General features: G+C 45.1%; 2 protein-coding genes across 3 annotated transcripts; both read right to left on the bottom strand.

Annotated features, from left to right (window-relative positions):
• Nucleotides 1-3,088: 3,088 nt before the first annotated feature.
• Nucleotides 3,089-6,076, bottom strand: akr1a1a (aldo-keto reductase family 1, member A1a (aldehyde reductase)). Of its 2 annotated transcripts, XM_029763143.1 has the most exons (10): nucleotides 6,036-6,076; nucleotides 5,091-5,204; nucleotides 4,881-5,000; nucleotides 4,634-4,785; nucleotides 4,316-4,511; nucleotides 4,189-4,238; nucleotides 3,903-4,052; nucleotides 3,737-3,809; nucleotides 3,451-3,537; nucleotides 3,089-3,243 (listed from the first exon to the last, which is right to left on the bottom strand). In XM_029763143.1, the coding sequence occupies exons 2-10, from the start codon at nucleotides 5,169-5,171 to the stop codon at nucleotides 3,178-3,180; spliced, it is 975 nt and encodes a 324-aa protein (XP_029619003.1). In that variant the 5' UTR covers nucleotides 5,172-5,204; nucleotides 6,036-6,076; the 3' UTR covers nucleotides 3,089-3,177. The 2 variants fall into 2 exon arrangements, 1 of the variants encoding a protein (XP_029619003.1); XR_003879494.1 differs by having other exon boundaries at nucleotides 3,220-3,243; nucleotides 3,451-3,509; nucleotides 5,091-6,062.
• A 1,265-nt stretch (nucleotides 6,077-7,341) lies between these two features.
• LOC115200242 (transitional endoplasmic reticulum ATPase) lies at nucleotides 7,342-18,917 on the bottom strand. The gene is made up of 17 exons (XM_029763142.1): nucleotides 18,762-18,917; nucleotides 17,294-17,405; nucleotides 16,918-17,090; nucleotides 16,674-16,816; nucleotides 14,749-14,879; nucleotides 14,383-14,514; nucleotides 14,099-14,201; nucleotides 13,846-13,979; nucleotides 13,473-13,608; nucleotides 13,257-13,369; nucleotides 11,924-12,088; nucleotides 10,120-10,242; nucleotides 9,628-9,840; nucleotides 9,151-9,459; nucleotides 8,797-8,952; nucleotides 8,529-8,683; nucleotides 7,342-7,898 (listed from the first exon to the last, which is right to left on the bottom strand). The coding sequence occupies exons 1-17, from the start codon at nucleotides 18,776-18,778 to the stop codon at nucleotides 7,793-7,795; spliced, it is 2,421 nt and encodes an 806-aa protein (XP_029619002.1). The 5' UTR covers nucleotides 18,779-18,917; the 3' UTR covers nucleotides 7,342-7,792.
• Nucleotides 18,918-20,579: the final 1,662 nt, after the last annotated feature.

Below are 20,579 nucleotides of genomic sequence, written 5' to 3'. Positions count from 1 at the left end.
TGGGGTCGGTTGATCTGTCTCATTGTGGGGTCAGTGGATCTGTCTCTAGATGTGGGGTCAGTTGATCTGTCTCTAGATGTGGGGTCAGTTGATCTGTCTCCAGATGTGGGGTCAGTAGATCTGTCTCTAGATGTGGGGTCAGTTGATCTGTCTCTAGATGTGGGGTCAGTTGATCTGTGTCTAGATGTGCGGTCAGTAGATCTGTCTCCAGATGTGGGGTCAGTTGATCTGTCTCTAGATGTGGGGTCAGTTGATCTGTGTCTAGATGAGGAGTCAGTTGATCTGTCTTTAGATGTGGGGTCAGTTGATCTGTCTCTAGATGTGGGGTCAGTGGATCTGTCTCATTGTGGGGTCAGTGGATCTGTCTCTAGATGTGGGGTCAGTTGATCTGTCTCTAGATGTGGGGTCAGTTGATCTGTCTCTAGATGTGGGGTCAGTAGATCTGTCTCTAGATGTGGGGTCAGTTGATCTGTCTCTAGATGTGGGGTCAGTTGATCTGTCTCTAGATGTGGGGTCAGTTGATCTGTCTCTAGATGTGGGGTCAGTAGATCTGTCTCCAAATGTGGGGTCAGTTGATCTGTCTCCAGATGTGGGGTCAGTTGATCTGTCTCTAGATGTGGGGTCAGTAGATCTGTCTCTAGATGTGGGTACAGTAGATCTGTCTCTAGATGTGGGGTCGGTAGATGTGTCTCTAGATGTGGGGTCGGTAGATCTGTCTCTAGATGTGGGGTCAGTTGATCTGAAGCCAGATGTGGGGTCAGTTGATCTGTCTCCAGATGTGGGGTCAGTTGATCTGTCTCCAGATGTGGGGTCAGTTGATCTGTCTCTAGATGTGGGGTCAGTTGATCTGTCTCCAGATGTGGGGTCAGTTGATCTGTCTCCAGATGTGGGGTCAGTTGATCTGAAGCCAGATGTGGGGTCAGTTGATCTGTCTCTAGATGTGGGGTCAGTTGATCTGTCTCTAGATGTGGGGTCAGTTGATCTGTCTCCAGATGTGGGGTCAGTAGATCTGTTTCTAGATGTGGGGTCAGTAGATCTGTCTCTAGATGTGGGGTCAGTAGATCTGTCTCTAGATGTGGGGTCAGTTGATCTGTCTCTAGATGTGGGGTCAGTTGATCTGTCTCTAGATGTGGGGTCAGTTGATCTGTCTCTAGATGTGGGGTCAGTAGATCTGTCTCTAGATGTGGGGTCAGTTGATCTGTCTCCAGATGTGGGGTCAGTAGATCTGTGTCTAGATGTGGGGTCAGTAGATCTGTCTCTAGATGTGGGGTCAGTAGATCTGTCTCTAGATGTGGGGTCAGTTGATCTGTCTCTAGATGTGGAGTCAGTAGATCTATCTCTAGATGTGGGGTCAGTAGATCTGTCTCTAGATGTGGGGTCAGTAGATCTGTCTCTAGATGTGGGGTCAGTTGATCTGTCTCCAGATGTGGGGTCAGTAGATCTGTGTCTAGATGTGCGGTCAGTAGATCTGTCTCCAGATGTGGGGTCAGTAGATCTGTCTCCAGATGTGGGGTCAGTTGATCTGTCTCTAGATGTGGGGTCAGTTGATCTGTCTCTAGATGTGGGGTCGGTTGATCTGTCTCATTGTGGGGTCAGTGGATCTGTCTCTAGATGTGGGGTCAGTTGATCTGTCTCTAGATGTGGGGTCAGTTGATCTGTCTCCAGATGTGGGGTCAGTAGATCTGTCTCTAGATGTGGGGTCAGTTGATCTGTCTCTAGATGTGGGGTCAGTTGATCTGTGTCTAGATGTGCGGTCAGTAGATCTGTCTCCAGATGTGGGGTCAGTAGATCTGTCTCCAGATGTGGGGTCAGTTGATCTGTCTCTAGATGTGGGGTCAGTTGATCTGTGTCTAGATGAGGAGTCAGTTGATCTGTCTTTAGATGTGGGGTCAGTTGATCTGTCTCTAGATGTGGGGTCAGTGGATCTGTCTCATTGTGGGGTCAGTGGATCTGTCTCTAGATGTGGGGTCAGTGGATCTGTCTCTAGATGTGGGGTCAGTGGATCTGTCTCTAGATGTGGGGTCAGTTGATCTGTCTCTAGATGTGGGGTCAGTTGATCTGTCTCTAGATGTGGGGTCAGTAGATCTGTCTCTAGATGTGGGGTCAGTTGATCTGTCTCTAGATGTGGGGTCAGTTGATCTGTCTCTAGATGTGGGGTCAGTTGATCTGTCTCTAGATGTGGGGTCAGTAGATCTGTCTCTAGATGTGGGGTCAATAGATCTGTCTCTAGATGTGGGGTCAGTAGATCTGTGTCTAGATGTGGGGTCAGTTGATCTGTGTCTAGATGTGGGGTCAGTTGATCTGTGTCTAGATGTGCGGTCAGTAGATCTGTCTCCAGATGTGGGGTCAGTTGATCTGTCTCTAGATGTGGGGTCAGTTGATCTGTCTCTAGATGTGGGGTCAGTTGATCTGTCTCTAGATGTGGGGTCAGTTGATCTGTCTCATTGTGGGGTCAGTTGATCTGTGTCTAGATGTGGGGTCAGTTGATCTGTGTCATTGTGGGGTCAGTTGATCTGTGTCTAGATGTGGGGTCAGTTGATCTGTCTCTAGATGTGGGGTCAGTTGATCTGTCTCTAGATGTGGGGTCAGTTTATCTGTCTCTAGATGTGGGGTCAGTTGATCTATCTCCAGATGTGGGGTCAGTTGATCTGTCTCATTGTGGGGTCAGTTGATCTGTGTCTAGATGTGGGGTCAGTTGATCTGTGTCTAGATTTTGGGTCAGTTGATCTGTCTCTAGATGTGGGGTCAGTTGATTTGTCTCTAGATGTTGGGTCAGTTGATCTGTCTCTAGATGTGGGGTCAGTTAATCTGTCTCTAGATGTGGGGTCAGTTAATCTGTCTCTAGATGTGGGGTCAGTTAATCTGTCTCTAGATGTGGGGTCAGTTAATCTGTCTCTAGATGTGGGGTCAGTTGATCTGTCTCTAGATGTGGGGTCAGTTGATCTGTCTCTAGATGTGGGGTCAGTTGATCTGTCTCTAGATGTGGGGTCAGTTGATCTGTCTCTAGATGATGGGTCAGTAGATCTGTCTCTAGATGTGGGGTCAGTTGATCTGTCTCTAGATGTGGGGTCAGTTGATCTGTCTCTAGATGTGGGGTCAGTTGATCTGTCTCTAGATGTGGGGTCAGTTGATCTGTCTCTAGATGTGGGGTCAGTTGATCTCTCTCTAGATGTGGGGTCAGTACGGATCATTGAAGGGGAAATGGGGGTGCTCTGCATCCCTCCACACTCTCTTTCCGTCCCTCTGTGACGAGAACACACAGTTCCATTCAGTACCACCGGAAAACCCCATGTCTCAACTGAAACTCAGCTAAATTTGGCTGCATCTCAGTAGTCTCATATGGCATCCTCATCTACTCTCCTTCACCTGTCTAGTTGTGACCAGGGGAGGAGGCCGTGTAAGACTATTGACATGCACCCTGAAGTCTCATCTGAGACAATCGGAACTTACCTCCACAGCTGGGACGATGTACCTCTCGTTTCTGCTGAATGACTCCATCTGCTTCATGTCTTCATCCGACAGAGAGAAGTCAAACACCTGTCAATCAGACACAAACGCCCAATCTAGAAAACAATCACAGCAGCTACACAGAATTGTAACCTGTAGTTTCCTAAACTCAGCCGGCCCTGGATCTCGCAAAAAGTCGCATTTTGGGGAAGAGGTTAGTTGTTTCCAAACTGGTCAAAAATCATGCAGGTCAATGTGTATTAATTCCACTAGATGGCGCTGTCTTCACCTGTAGGTTCTGCTGGATCCTGGAGGGGGTGACACTTTTGGGGATGCAGACTACCCCTCTCTGTACCTGCCACCTGGAGACACAGACAGACACACACCTGAGAATCGCTCATTACACTGTGGCTAGTTACACGGAGGTGTTTGTGTGTTACAGTGTACTGTGTTACCTGAGTATGACCTGAGCAGGGGTCATGCTGTGGCGGAGGGCGATAGCCCCCAGTCCAGGGTCCTGCAGCAGGCAGAGTTCGTCAGGCGAGGCCCAGGGCCTGTCACCACTACCCAGGGGGCTGTAGGCCGTCACACATATACCTACCGACCTGGAACATATGCAAATGATTACACATACACACCTACAACCCTGGAATACACACACACAGTTACACAAACCTACAGACATACACAGGTGCAAACACACCACTACACACTCTACCTTACACACACACACAAACCTACCTGCAGTGACTCAGCAGCTTGGCCTGGGACAGGTATGGGTGACACTCCACCTACAAAGACACAGTTAAACCAACAGACAAAGTCAGAGAATATTACACAGACATACTGTACACACACAGTCGCATACCTGGTTGACTACAGGCTTGTGTTTGGCGATGCTGATGACATCGTCTATCTGTCTGGCGTTGAAGTTGGACAAACCGATGGCTCGGACCAGCCCCTTATCAACCAGGCTCTCCATGGCAACCCAGGTTTCCTGGTAGTGTATGTCATCGTAACACACACTCCCATCAGCCCGCTTGGGCATCAGCTCTGTCCCACGCCTGGAGAACACACAGGCAGCTCAGAGGACCATAACATGTCTGGGACGGGTTTCTAGTACAAGTGCTCGTTGAGATGTGCACAGTCATATTGAGGTGCGAGTAGGGGTGTGTGTGTTGCTCACTGGAAGGCCATGGGCCAATGCATGAGGTAGAGGTCCAGGTAGTTCAGTCCCAGATGTATTAGACTCTTCCTACAGGCTGTCTCTACATCATCAGGGTGATGCTGGGTGTTCCACAGCTTAGAGGTCAGAAACACATCCTCACGACGCAGGGCCTGGGGGGAAAAACAGGGGATCAACACACACACATACATGCACAGCTTTCCAGAAGGGTTTTCCTAATGCTCTGATCAAAAAGTGTGTGGCTCACCTTTCCTGGTCCCAGCCTCAGAGCCAGTGCCTGCCCGACCTCTTGCTCATTACTGTACGCAGCAGCACAATCAATGTGTCTATAGCCACAGTCTAGAGCCGTCAGCACCGCCTGCTTCACCTACAGTGACACAGAGAGTCAACACACACGTTAAGGTTTAGGTTATCTGTGGATGTTCGTTTTTTGAATGAGAATTAATAGCATTTTGACCTGTCCGGGGGCACTCTTCCAGGTGCCCAGCCCCACCAGGGGAATCTTATGCCCTGACGACAGGGTCACGCAAGAACTCATGGTTCAGTCCAGAGGTTCTGATAGGCAGGGAAACTGGCAGACAGACAGGCACACAGAAACACACATCATGAATGACCGTATGAAATTTGATATGCGGTAGCAACATGGTGTCCAGCTCTAGAGGCTAAACCATCGCTATAGATCTCTGAGTATGACCCAGTTGACCTGGTGTCAGCTGCAAATCACCATGACTAAGTCTTAATGCTGTGTTACTGATTATCACTCATGTTTGAATTCATTAACTCAGCACAGGATGTGTGACACATTCGTATATAATGAGATAATATACCCAAAATATTCATACAACAGCTAAAACAGGCAAATCCTTTATTTTCTCTCAGTCTCTCTTTCAAACATTTTGAACTCTTTCTGAACCTTTCATAATGTAACTGTATAAGAACCTAGTTTCTATACCTAAATAGCTAAATAGCTGATGACAGTCACAGGCTACACATTACTGATTAACATCATAGCATTATAATCCTCTACTATGTCATGTGATACAGTATTGTATTAAAGTATAGTACAATGTCTAAAATAGGTTGAGTGGTCTGAGGTCATGCTGATCAAATGAGAATCCCCCCCAATCTGCTACTTCTTTCAGCTTCAGCTTTACAGTTTAAATGTAGTTTGTTCCAGTAGATTAGTAGTCTGTAACCGTGTCCACCATTGCCTGAACCACAATGTGAGAAAATAGTGATGTAAGATAGAACTGAGAAGAGATACACAATAGTACATCTCAGAGTCACACTAACACCCTGGTGCCTTTCCCCCTGTGGAAAGAGAGAAGGTTCTCTAATGTGAGAAGTTATGTCCGTGTGTATCATGCTAGAGTAAGAATATGTGAGGAGTGATAGTTCTTACCGATCAGATGCCTGTGAGTGTCAGAGTGTGTGTGATGCTCAGTAGTTAGGCTGGTTTTAAACAGACAGAGGTCAAAGTCCGGATGGATCTGTTTATCTGTAACCCAAACGGTTGGGAAACTTCTAAAACTGACTATGGTCATCTACAGAGGACAAACAGGCAATGAATAGCCCACATGTAAATAACCCATTTTCAGTCTCAGAATAACACACTCATGGTCTCATGAATTAAAACTGACACTCAACATCAATATCATGTGTCAAATCAAGAAAAGAGCCAACCTTAAAGGCCCAGTGCAGTCAAAAACATGATTTTCTATGTTTTATATATATTTCCACAGGAGGTTGGAATAATACTGTGAAATTGAGCCTTTTCATAATTTTCACTTTTAGTGTGAGAGCCGTTTGAAAAGGCCACCTGAAATCTCAGCCTGTTTTTGTGGGATGGAGTTTTGGCCTTCCATGGTGACATCACCATGCGGTAAATTAGTTATGCGGCGTTCATGTGCTAGTAGGAACTCTGAAATTTCCGACTTGTTAACTGGTTGTAGTTATTATACATGACGCGTTCAACCAATTAGCAAGTCGGACATTTTCAAGTTGACTAGCGCGTGAACACAGCAATAATGGACCAATAAGAAAGAGTTCCAAACCTCTGCCAATAACAGTTAATTTTCAGTTTTCCCTCCCCACTCAAACCACTCCCAGACAGTCCTCACAAAATTTGACCTTTAATGTCTGTTTTTATACGCAACCTGAGATGGGTTTGGTCTAGTAAGTGTGACACAGATACAGGATTGTAGACATTGAGATAATGGCCACCATTTTGAATACAAATATTCATGACAGATCCCACATTCATGACAGCTCATGCACGCAACTCCTTTCCATTGTAATTTACAGGTATTTAATGCTATACGAGACCATTGAAGGCCAGGATGATTAGGTGGCCATAGTGGTATGGTGACCAGGTTGGGAAGGACACTAGGGTTTAGACTTCTACTCAACTCGAGTGCCATGGGACATTTAGTGACCACTAGAAAACAGAGGTAGTTCAGTGAACAAGCTTGTGTTAGGACTAGCCCTGTAGACCTGAGGGCTCAAGTTAGCTCCCAGAGCAAATACATAGGCTTTTTAGCTCAGTGGGCTAACACAGTCCTAAAGCATGCGGATGGCCTGGGTTCAATACCTGGTCCCACATAGTAAGTCGAACCTCTGACATCTCATCTAAATTAATGAGAAACTGGTTTGACAACTTTGTTATGGTGAACCTAGTGTGGAACTGAATTCAATAACATCAAACTACAGTCATTTTGTGAGATTTTATTTTCAAACTTGTCATCATACATTATATGCTACTATTCATAAAAAAAGTAATTAGCAATTTTTTTTCTTTCTTTCTTATAGCTGGTAACATAGGGTTGTGATAATAAACTCAGAGGCCACTCAACCCCCCCCACAGTCAACCAATCACCTTTAACTTTTCACCTCTATCCACTGCCCCGCTTTCCCGTAGCAGGCCGTAAAATAACGCCTGAGCGGTGTCTGTAGAAACCGGAAGCTTCCAGTTTGAGGATGGATCAAACCAGGCAGCTACACGCTTTCGCCACCAGAGAGGAATCATACAACAACAACAAAAAAGCACATGAAAGAAAGAAGAGTCCTAAAAAATGGTCAATCAGGTTTGAATGTTTGTACAGGTGTGATCACATAAGAGCTGGCCACCATGTGGCACCATCCGTCAGTCTGTCCGTCCATCTATCCATACAGGTCGTCATCGTTATCCTCGTTAAACACTGGCCCCCCGCCAGTTCCCCCGGTACCCTGGCTTGGACCACTGCCCCCTGCAGCACTGGATGGGAACCTGTGAGAGAAAGACAATAGTCACCATTATAAACCAGGTAGTTAGGGTCCTGGATGCTGATTGGCTGAAACAGCATTAAAGCCGTATGTATACAAGGCCAATATACCACAGCTAAGGGCTGTATCCAGGAACTCCGCTTCGCGCCTAAGAACAGCCCTTAGCCGTGGTATATTTTAGCAATAAGGCCAGAGAGGGTGTGGTAGATGGCCAATACACCATGGCTAAGGGCTGTTCTGTTATACGGTCTGAAATACCATGGCTGTCAGCCAACCATCACTCAGGGCTTGAACCACCCAGTTTATAATTAAGCAATAAGGCATGAGGGGGTGTGGTATATGGCCAGTATACCACGGCTAAGGGCTGTTCTTACGCACGACGCATCACAGAGTGCCTGGACACAGCCCTTAGCCGTGGTATATTGGCCATATCCACAAACCCCCGAGGTGCCTTATATTGCTATTATAAACTGGTTACAAACATAATTAGAGCAGTAAAAACAAATGTTTTGTGTACCTGTGGTATACGGTCTGATATATTGGCAATATACCACAACCCCCTCTGGCCTTATTGCTTAATTATAGCACATTAAAACACTGTCACACACACCCCTGAGGTCACACACAAACGTACCTGAAGCTGCCAAAGCCTCGGCTCTGCTGCAGTGTCTGGGCAAACATCTCGTATTTGCGGATGTCATTGTCGCTGACGGAGCGGCGAGCGAATCGCATGGCCTCCTCAAAGTGGTCCTTCCTGATCTCTGGCACAGGGTCATCCTCCTCCACCTCCTGGAGACGGGAATAGAGGGAGGGAGGAAGGAAGGGGGGGGTAATTGAAAAAGAAAAGTAGACCGAGAGAAAGAGAGATGGCGTGAACGAGGTGTGTGCATGTGTGAACTGACCATAGCAGAAGGGTTGGTCTGCCTCTCCCTCTCTCGGCGAATCTCGTTCTCGATGCACTCTCTGATGGCCAGCTTACAGGCCCGCTGGCAGATTTCTGTAAGGTCAGCACCCGAGAACCCATTGGTCATCTTAGCCAGGAAGTCCAGATCAACATCCTATAGGATGGAGGGAGGAGACCGGGTGTAACCAATCATCGTCAGGGTAATATGACAGATCTATAGCACCTGAAACATCTTACATATTGGTGTGTCACTAACTCTTGCTACATAATACAACTACCATCGGGCTCTTGTTACATTAGCATGATGACAGGTGTAGAAAGATGTAGTGTTTATGAGCGGTGTGTGTTTTACCTTGCTAATGGGGCTCTTGCGGAGGTTAGCCTTGAGAATGTTGATCCTGCTCTTCTCGTCAGGCAGAGGGATGTAAATAAGCTGGTCCAGACGGCCGGGTCGAAGGATGGCGGGGTCAATGATGTCAGGGCGATTGGTGGCGCCGATGATGAAGACGTTCTTTTTGCTGGACATGCCGTCCATCTCAGTCAGGATCTGGTTGATAACACGGTCGGCCGCTCCGCCACCATCTCCCACGTTACCCCCACGGGCCTTCGCTATGGAGTCCAGCTCGTCAAAGAACAACACACACGGGGCTGCCTGGCGAGCCTGTACACACAGAAAAACACAGTAGATTACACCACATACTATTGAAAATGGTGTAGCGGTGTACCACAGGGTTCAATGCCAAGACCACTGTTTTTCTCCATGTTGATTTATGACCTACCATAGCGCACTAATACAAATGTTAACTTTGGTGAGTAACGTCTGTCATACCTTGTCAAAGATCTCCCTGACATTAGCCTCAGACTCTCCGAACCACATGGTGAGAAGCTCAGGTCCTTTGATGGAGATGAAGTTGGCCTGGCACTCGTTGGCGATGGCCTTGGCCAGCAAGGTCTTACCGCAACCCGGGGGCCCGTAGAACAACACTCCCTTAGACGGGGTCATACCGAACTTCAGGAACTTATCAGGGTGCTCCACTGGGTACTATAGGGGAAAGAAAGATAGAGATTAGGTATGACAATGTGTGTACGGTTAAACTTTGTGCGCGGGTGTGATTGCAGGTCTGCATTGGACGAAGGCAGAGCAGCTAGCGAGGTACTGCTCTGTGTCAGCTGTCATGGGCAGCCTTGCTGTATGGAGAAGGTGCTTTTTATCATCCACAAGTGTCCATATATCCATGACCTATGAAATGTTTGAATCCTTCGACTAATGCGATTTGTGGATTCAAATAAAGTATTTTAAGTGTGTGTGTGCTCTTCGTACCTGCACCAGTTCCTGCAACTCCCTCTTGACGTCTTCCAGTCCTCCAATGTCCCCCCAGGTGATGTTAGGAACCTCTACCACCGTCTCCCTCAGAGCTGATGGGTTACTCTGGCTCAGAGCCCACTGAAATACAAACACACCTTTAATATCATATACAGTTGAAGTCGGAAGTTTACATACACTTAGGTTGGAGTCATTAAACTCATTTTTCAACCACACCACAAATTCCTTGTTAACAAACTATAGTTTTGGCAAGTCGGTTAGGACATCTACTTTGAGCATGACAAGTAATTTATCCAACAACTGTTTGCAGACAGATTATTTCACTTATATTACTCACTGTATCACAATTCCAGGGGGTCAGAAATGTACATACACCAAGTTGACCGTGCCTTTAAAAAGCTTGGAAAATTCCAGAAAATTCCATCATGGCTTTAGAAGCTTCTGATAGGCTAATTTACATAATGTGAGTCATTTGGAGGTGTACCTGTGGATGTATTTCAAGGCCTACCTTCAAACTCAGTGCCACTTTGCTTGACATCATGGGAAAATCAAAAGAAATCAGCCAAGACCTCAGAAAAAAAACTGTAGACCTCCAAAAGTTTGGTTCATCCTTTCAATTTCCAAATGCCTGAAGGCACCACGTTCATCTGTACAAACAATAGTACGGAAGTATAAACACCATGGGACCACGCAGCCGTCACACCGCTCAGGAAGGAGACGGGTTCTGTCTCCTAGAGATGAACGTACTTTGGTGCGGAAAGTGCAAATCAATCCCAGAACAGCAGCAAAGGACCTTGTGAAGATGCTGGAGGAAACAGGTACAAAACTATCTATATCCACAGTAAAACGAGTCCAATATCGACATAACCTGAAAGGCCGCTCAGCAAGGAAGAAGCCACTGCTCCAAAACCGCCATAAAAAAGCCAGACTACGGTTTGCAACTGCACATGGGGACAATGATCGTACTTTTTGTAGAAATGTCCTCTGGTCTGATGAAACAAAAATAGAACTGTTTGACCATAATGACCGTCGTTATGTTTGGAGGAAAAAGGGGGGTGCTTTGCTGCAGGAGGGACTGGTGCACTTCACAAAATAGATGGCATCATGAGGGAGGAAAATGATGTGGATATATTCAAGCAACATCTCAAGACATCAGTCAGGAAGTTAAAGCTTGGTCGCAAATGGGTCTTCCAAATGGACAATGACCCCAAGCATACTTCCAAAGTTGTGGCAAAATGGCTTAAGGACAACAAAGTCAAGGTATTGGAGTGGCCATCAAAGCCCTGACCTCAATCCTATAGAAAATTTGTGGGCAGAACTGAAAAAGCGTGTGAAAGCAAGGAGGCCTACAAACCTGACTCAGTTACACCAGCTCTGTCATGAGGAATGGGCCAAAATTCACCCAACTTATCGTGGGAAGCTTGTGGAAGGCTACCCAAAACATTTGACCCAAGTTAAACAATTTACAGGCAATGCTACCAAATACTAATTGAGTATGTAAACTTCTGACCCACTGGGAATGTGATGAAAGAAATAAAATCACTACTATTAATCTGACATTTCACATTCTTAAAATAAAAGTGGTGATCCTAACTGACCTAAGACAGGGAATTTTTACTAGGATTAAATGTCAGGAATTGTGAAAAACTGAGTTTAAATGCATTTGGCTAAGGCGAAGGTAAACTTTGACTTCAACTGTATACACAACCAGGAGTAGTATAGATATTATGTACTGGGTTGTGGTAGTCTGTGTAGTCTACCCTAGGTAGTGACAGTCTACACTTGGTAGTGTGTTTCTTACCCTGAAGTCGTCCATGGTAACGGCCAGGGAGTTCATGACCTCCGCATCGATGGTCTCGTCCTCCAAGTCGATTAGGTCCATCTTCTTCCTGATGGCCTGGAGAGCAGCCTCAGAGCACAGGGCAGCCAGGTCAGCACCCACGTGGCCGTGGGTCTCATTAGCCACCTACACGGAGATAAAGGGTGAGTTAACATGCAGGCCAGCCTCAGAACACAATGCTACCAGTTCAATGGGTGTGGGAAATGTGTGTCAGCCACCTAACAAGACACACCCAGGATGTGTTCCAAATGGCACCCTATTCCTTCAATCAGGGATTGACAACTTTTTTTGCCACTTGTCTTTTGGACAAGTAGGACAGATTTTTTATTTTGTGCAAAAGCTCAAGTCACTTGTCCCCGAATAAAATGGTCCAACACCATTCTTACATCACTGTATGAAGCAAAGAACCACTTTAAAAAATAAAAAGCATTACTATCTTTTTACCATAGATAATCTGACAAAAATGTAGGCTACGCTGCCTATTGACGGAGATCGGTCAAGATTGACGTTGAAATTGGACGTTTATTTCCCGACATCCTCCTTCAAAATCGGCCACAATTAGACTTGGGTTTTATTAGGGTGTTGTGGATTGGGTTGGTGGATGGGAGTAATCTATGAATATTGTTCCAATGTTAGCCTCTCTTATCCAATTCATATCGGAATAATTGTTTGATATTGTGATGTGTGATTTTCTTTTTACTTGTCCATTCGGACAACTAAAATCTATATTCTTATCTGACAATTATTTTTCCTTGTCCCAGCGCAGAACTTTCTTATTTTTTTTGTATTTTACCCCCTTTTTCGTGATATCCAAATGCAATCCAATTTGGGTCTTGTCTCATTGCTGCACACTCCCTAACGGGCTGAGGAGAGACGAAGGTCGAGTCATATGTCCTCCAAAACATGACCCGCCAAACTGCGCTTCTTAACACCTGCCCCGCTTAACCCAGAAGCCAGCTGCACCAATGTATCGGAGTAAACACTTTTCAACTGACGACCCGCCAAACAGCTTGCAAGCGCCCGGCCCGCCACAAGGAGTCGCTACAGCGTGATGAGTCAAGTAAAGCCCCCACCGGCCCAACCTTCCCCTTAATGACACTGGGCCAATTGTGCGGCGCCCTATGGGACTCCCGGTCACGACACAACCTGGGATCGAACCCGGGTCTGTAGTGATGCAACAAGCACTACGATGCAGTACCTTAGAACGCTGCGGGAGGCCTCAGCGCAGCACTTTTGACCAGGGCGGTAGGGAATAGGATGCCAATTGGGACGCAGGCCAAGAGTCAGCACACACCTGTTCAAGGTCAACATCGTCATTCAGTTTCATGTTCTTGGTGTGAATCTGCAGGATTTCCAGTCTGCCTGTAGCATCAGGGATTCCAATGTCCACCTCCCTGTCAAAACGCCCTGGACGCACAAGCACATTGGAGCATTAAAGCAACCAATACAACTGCACAACAAAAACATCAAAACACCCTGTAACCAACCGGTAAAAAGTGAGTATACGTACCAAATCTCCTAAGTGCAGCGTCTATGCTGTTGGGTCTGTTGGTGGCTGCCATGACAATGACATGAGCCCTCTGCTTCAGCCCGTCCATCAGGGTCAGCAGCTGAGACACGATACGCCTCTCCACTTCTCCATGGGTCTACAAACACACACGCATGTCAACAACAGCAGGATATGCCTCTCCATCTAATCATGGGTCTACAGAAAATGTCAGATCAGTTCATACATCCTGGACTTTGTTTTTATTGAAGTGATACGTCATAGTTGGGTGACCCTTTAGAAGGATTTTTCCGGTTCCTTTGTATTCCATTTTTATTCTCCTGGTCTGCACATCAACCGATGGACACCGTTAATACCCATTCTCTCTCCCCCACACCTTCTCTCTCTTTGGAGCGATAGCATCCAGCTCATCAATGAAGATGATGGCAGGAGAGTTCTTCTCAGCCTCCTCAAAGGCCTTCCTCAAGTTGCTCTCACTCTCTCCAGCCAGCTTACTCATGATCTCAGGACCTACGGACAGGCACACAGACAGAAGGGTCATACAGAGAAACATCAAAACAGCAAGAGTACAATGACATATCATGAACAGTGAACCTCTGCCAGGGAAAGGGTAAGGTTTAGAATTTCACCGTTGATGAGAAAGAAGAAGGCTCCGGTCTCATTAGCGACAGCTCTGGCAATCAGAGTCTTCCCTGTACCGGGGGGTCCATACAGCAAGATACCACGGGGGGGCTGGAGGGGAGTACAGGTGCATGTCACTCAGAACATTTCCAATAGTGAAAAATGCTTACTTCTTAAGCCAATTGAAATTGTTGACTTTCAAGTCTGGAAAGCGTGTTTTTAAACTCCTTACTGTTCAAGAAAGTGTGTAGACTAACACAAGGCCTTGAAGATAGTGAACTATGTGTGTTACCTTGACTCCTATAGCCTTGAATAGTGCAGGGTGTCTGAGTGGCAGCTCCACCATCTCCTTGATCTGAGCCAGCTGCTTCCTCACTCCTCCGATATCGTCATAGCCCACCTCATTCAGGGACTCCTCCTCATCCTACACACACAGAAATAAGTCTGAGGCTTGAGAGTAGGTTTGCATACTAGGGCTAGGTATTGGCAGGGACTTCAGGATACATAGGTCCAGATTCAATACAGATTCCCACCAGAGCCTCTTACTGTGGACTTGGAGAAAAGCAACGCTAATTGGCTAAAAGTACAACACCTAGATTTCCATAGGCTAAATTAAGAGTGCTCTGCCTACAAGCAATTGGTTGAGGTTGTGACCCACCTCTCTCCTGATAGGCTCTCCCTCACAGTGGATGACGGTATCGGGGGCAACGATGCAGTAGGGGTTGGGGTCAGTCTCCACCACCTTGAACTCCACCGCACGCATACCCCCCCGAACCAGGAAGATATCACCTACACACAATGACATATTACAGAATCAAATATAGAACAAACAATTGTTCACCGGTGACGTTTTGAAACAAAACGATTGGTAACAGGTGTGTGTTAGGGATGGGCACAGTTAATCGACTATCCAGACATCCGAACAGATATTAGTATTTGAACACATTTTGGGATAATTTAACAATGAAAAAGCTGTTTAAATGAAATTGTCCATGTTACACACAAGGATATACCATGACATGTGAAATGCTTAATTTAATAAAACAACAAACTTTAGAATGTAGTGTTTATGTACGGCGCATTATGCTACTGCTGCTTCAGACGTCCCATGGCTTTGACAGTTCATTGTTAACAGCACTGTAAATGCAGCCTAGTTCTGAGGACACACAAAGTGAATGTTTTATTTTCAAGCAAATTTTCTCTCATGGGTTATGTTTTACATGAGGGCATTTGACGATCATAGCTCATTTAGCCCTCTGGTCAGCCCTGACAGCGTTATGCCATTTTTCCCACTTCAAATAGCGGTTAGCTAACAGGCGCGCACCAACAGAGGGTCCACAAGACCTGACACAGATTAATGCAAAACACTAACCAGAAAACACACACACACACACACACACACACATATACATACAAATAAACACCATGCTCTACCAACTGAGCCACACGGGACTTTTGACTATTGGATGTTCTAATAGGCACTTTAGTATTGCCAGCCTAATCTCAGGAGTTGATAGGCTTGAAGTCATAAACAGCGCTGTGAAGCAAGCACTGCTAAGAGCTGCTGGCAAACGCAATAACGTTTGAATGAACATTTACGAACCTGCTGCCGCCTACCACTGCTCAGTCAGACTGCTCTATCAAATCATAGACTTAATTATAAACACAGAAATAGGAGCCGTTGGTCATTAATATGGTCAAATCCGGAAACTATCATTTCGAAAGCAAAACGTTTATTCTTTCAGTGAAATACAGAACCGTTCCGTATTTTATCGAACGGGCGGCAACCCTAAGTCTAAATATTGCTGTTACATTGCACAACCTTCAATGTCATAATTATGTAAAATTCTGGCAAATTAATTACGGTCTTTGTTAGAAAGAAATGGTATTCACACATTTCGCAACAAGACAGGCAGCCCAAACTGTTGCATATACCCTGACTCTGCGTGCAATGAACGCAAGAGAAGTGACACAATTTCCCTAGTTAATATTGCCTGCTAACATGAATTTCTTTTAACTAAATATGCAGGTTTTTAAAAAATCTACTTCTGTGTATTGATTTTAAGAAAGACATTGATGTTTATGGTTAGGTACATTTGTGCAACGATTGTTTTTTTTCACAAATGTGATTTTGTTAAATCATCCCCCGTTTGGCGAAGTAGGCTGTGATTCAATGATAAATTAACAGGCACTGCATTGATTATATGCAACGCAGGACAAGCGAGTTAACCTAGTAATATCATCAACCATGTATAGCTAACTATTGATTATTGTTTTTTGTAAGAGAAGTTTAATGCTAGCTAGCAACTTACCTTGGCTCCTTGCTGCACTCTTGTAACAGATTGTCAGCCTGCCACGCAGTCTCCTCGTGGAATGCAATGTAATCGGCATCCAAAAATGCTGATTACCGATGGTTATGAAAACTTGAAATCGGCCCTAATTAATCGGTCAACCTCTAATTCTGATTGGTCAAGAGAGTAGAGATTATTATATATAATTTTGACTATACGACTATCCGGAAAAATATATTTTATGTGAATAGTGAAATAATTGAAAATGCTCATCCCTAGTGTGTGTACTGACCCTTGCGGATGGGCCTGTAGGCCTCTAGGAAGTAGGGTTTGAGGTAGACCTCAAATAGATTGCCAGTGATTCCCTCCACTGTATCATCAATAGGCAGAACGTGGATCCTCTTCCCATACTTCACATCAGGACACGGCTGGATACTGCAACAGGAAGAATAGAGAAACATCACTCATCTAAATTTGCTTTGGGCATATGTACAAAACAAACTTGTTTGTTCCAGTGTGTTCATCTGTGTTTGTACCTGATGACATCCCCCAGACGGACGCGGAGGTTGTTGCGGACCACACGGTTCATGCGGATCTTCTCATCAGAGCAGGTGTCGTCAGACAAAACAATACATACTGACTCCCTGCGCTTCTTCCCCTTCATCAGCACTGTGTCTCCACGAAACAGCTGCAGCTCATCCATCTTTGCCTAAAAACAGAGCATGAACACCATGAGTTTCACTAGATGTTCTAAATACTTTTAGTACAGCAGGATCAGATCTTTTATAGATTTTTGCCACAGCAGCAGCAGAGAATCAAAATAACACATGGTTGCTTAGCGCCAGAATAATTACATTCTGGGACTGTGAACAGAGGATGTGGATACAAGTCCACCCAATCACATGTGCCTACCTGAGAGAGAGAGACCACACTGTTGTCTTCATTGATGGATTCATCGACAATCAATCTGTTAGGTCTGGTCTTCTGCTTCAGAATCGCAGTGGAAAGATCATCATTTCTGGATCTGGGTGAAACAAACAAAAGGATAAGTTAAAACTGACATTCTGATATTTCGCAGTTACTACATACACATTCATTCTTGGGCTCCCGAGTGGCGCAGAGGTCTAAAGGCTCTGCATCTCATTGCTAGAGGCGTCACAACCGTCCGTGACTGGGAGTCCCACAAGGCATCGCACAATTGGCCCAGCGTCGTCCTAGTTTGGCCGGTGTAGGCCGTCATTGTTAATAAGAATTTGTTCTTAACTGACTTGGCTAGTTAAATAACGGTTAAATAAAATAAATAAAAATATTGTCCTATTGGGAATATTGATTAACAACGTCATTAGCTAGCTAACTAGATAGATAAGTATAGCTGGCTATAAATGCCATCTTTGCAAAGCTTGCAAGTTAACATCGCGCAATCACTTGACTTGGCCAACTTTCATATTGTACACTTTGTTTCATGATCAGCTAAATAGCTATGCTAACGTTAGCTAAATCCGAAATACTGTTCATTCATCGCCAGCTAATGTTGGCTAACTAGCTACTAGTAGCCAAACAGCAGATGACACAGCAAAAGGACACCTTTTGAGATCCCAAGTTGTCAAGTTACGGCTATTTATTAGCTACACCAGCTAAAACAGGTGTAGCTAGTTTGGTAACGTTATTGCATATGCTAGATTGCTAGCTAATATGCCATATTCCTAAATTACCTAAACCGTCATTACACTTTGAATGATACGTTTATTAGCTAACTAAACGGGTAACGTTAGGATAACATGTTAACGTTAGTTTAGCTAAGCCAGTAAGTTAGTGACATGGCCGGCATTTTCATCCAGCTTTGACAGTTAGCTAGCTACCCAACCACTTACGTTGGTTAACGTCAGGTAGCTAGCGAGTTGGCTAACTAACGTTAACACATTTACATGGTCATGTATTTAAAAAATGTGTCCTGCCTCTAATTCATCATCATGGGTCCTTGGATGAGTTTGTCAAGCCAGAGTCACAGGCTAGCTAGTTAGCAACATATGTTAACATTGGTTAGCAAACTGTGCCGGTAGGCCCAGCTAGCTACGTTTTGTCAGGTTAAGTTGGCGAACGTTAGCTAGCTAGATACAAACGCCTGTCAGTCATGTACGATCGTTTTGGTCATTCCATTGACTGGTCCCAATTACAGTGTACAACGTTACGAGCTAATACTTGGTTACCTAACTAGCTAGCTAAATTCACTCGTAGTAAGAGTATTACATAAACCGTAATGTTAGTATGGCATGACATCCAATATGCTAACTAGCTAGCTGAGGTAAAATACCAGAAGAGTAGTAGCTAAGCTAGCTAATTCGCTTGTAAAAATGACACCTTTGTATCTATTTATACTTACTCTCCTCCCGAGGCCATGGTGGTATTCCTCCTGAAATAGCTAGTGTGTATAAATAAAAAGTAGCTACTGTAGCTATTTGTTAAGCTTTGTCCGCAAAGTAACTTCACAACGTTCTCTTGAGCTCTTCTTCTTCTTTACATTTGTATTGGCGGATCGCAACCGTGTGGTGCATACACCACCACCTACAGTAGTGGAGTGTGATGCCATTCAAGGCCTCTTCTTCGATGCGGTTGGCATCCAATAAATGTTGCATTACCACCACCAACTAGACTGGGTTATAACTCCCTTATACTTTACTTGAAAAAAGGAAAATAAATCAACATTTACCCTATCCCTACACTCATTTAAAAACCCACCACCCAACTCCACTATTTAAACCTATCTAGTCCTACCTCATGCCAACAGCCTGAAAGGACGGGACACCACCAATCAACACTCTCTTCTGACCTCAAATCTCGTACACCCAAATACTTCTCTGCAGCTGCAACCATAACCTCTATTTTCTGCAACTTACGTTCCATCCCTGCAGTACAGTTGATAACCATTACTATGAACGTTAAAAAGCCAATCTTACTGAAGCATATATCACTCATTGGCTTATCCCTCTGTACTGATACAGATCTACTACTCACATGAATCCTCTCAGGATCCCTCCCCCTTGACACATCTTCCTCAACTTTCTTCACTGCCTCAACATATGACAACCTCTGCTCTACTCTAACCCTGGTAACCTCAATCTGCCTCTCTCGCACCGCATTCAAGGCATCCCTATTCATGTATTCCTCTTATCTGGTTCTGTGTGTAAGTTCATTACACATCGTAGAAAAATTGCCCTACCAACTAAACCTACACCCATTAACAAACATCCCCACTATTCCACTTCTTGGCCCTATCTGATCCTACACCAAGCCGGCAGCCTGGTAGTGCGGGACACTATCGCTCAACACACCTTGTAACTCCTCTGCAGTAAAATCTCGTACACCCAAGTACTTCTCTGCAGTTGCCACCACCACAGCTATTTTCTGTGATTTACATTCCGTTTCTGCTGTACAGTTGATAACCATGGCAATGAACGCTAAGAAGCCAACCTTACTGAAGTACATGTTATTCCTATCACTCTATTGGCCTCGGCCTACTCACAGGGATCCTCCTAGGCTCCCAGGCCCTGGACCCATCTTCCTTTACTTCTCTCTTCACTTCCTCAGCGTACGACACCTTATGTACTACTCTGATCTTGGCAACCTCAACCTGCCTTTCTCTCAACGGACACCTCTGGTCTCCAGCACCATGTTTTTTTTCTCACCTTTAATCAACCAGTTGGCCACTGCGACCTGGCCAAGATATAGCAAAGCAGTGCGACAAAAACAACAACACAGAGTTAGTTACACATGGGATAAACAAACGTACAGTCAATAACACAATAGAAAAGGTCTATGTACAGTGTGTGCAAATGTAGTAAGATTAGGGAGGTAAGGCATTAAATAAGCCATAGAGGTGAAATAATTACAATTTAGCATTAACACTGGAGTGATAGATGTGCATATGATGATGTGCAAGTAGAGATACTGGGGTGCAAAAGAGCAAAAAAACAAAAAAAACAATATGGGGATGAGGTAGTTGGGTGTGCTATTTACAGATGGGCTGTGTACAGGTACAGTGATCGGTAAGCTGCTCTGACAGCTGATGCTTAAAGTTCGGGAGGGAGATATAAGTCTCCAGCTTCAGTGATTTTTGCAACTCGTTCCAGTCATTGGCAGCAGAGAACTGGAAGGAAAGGCAGCCAAATTAGCTGTTGGCTTTGGGGATGACCAGTGAAAT

The sequence above is a fragment of the Salmo trutta genome, chromosome 9, assembly GCF_901001165.1.
Source record: "Salmo trutta chromosome 9, fSalTru1.1, whole genome shotgun sequence".
Classification (NCBI taxonomy): Eukaryota; Metazoa; Chordata; class Actinopteri; order Salmoniformes; family Salmonidae; genus Salmo; species Salmo trutta.
The sequence above is the reverse complement of the archived record's forward strand: the minus strand, read 5'-3'. Positions and strand labels throughout refer to the sequence as shown.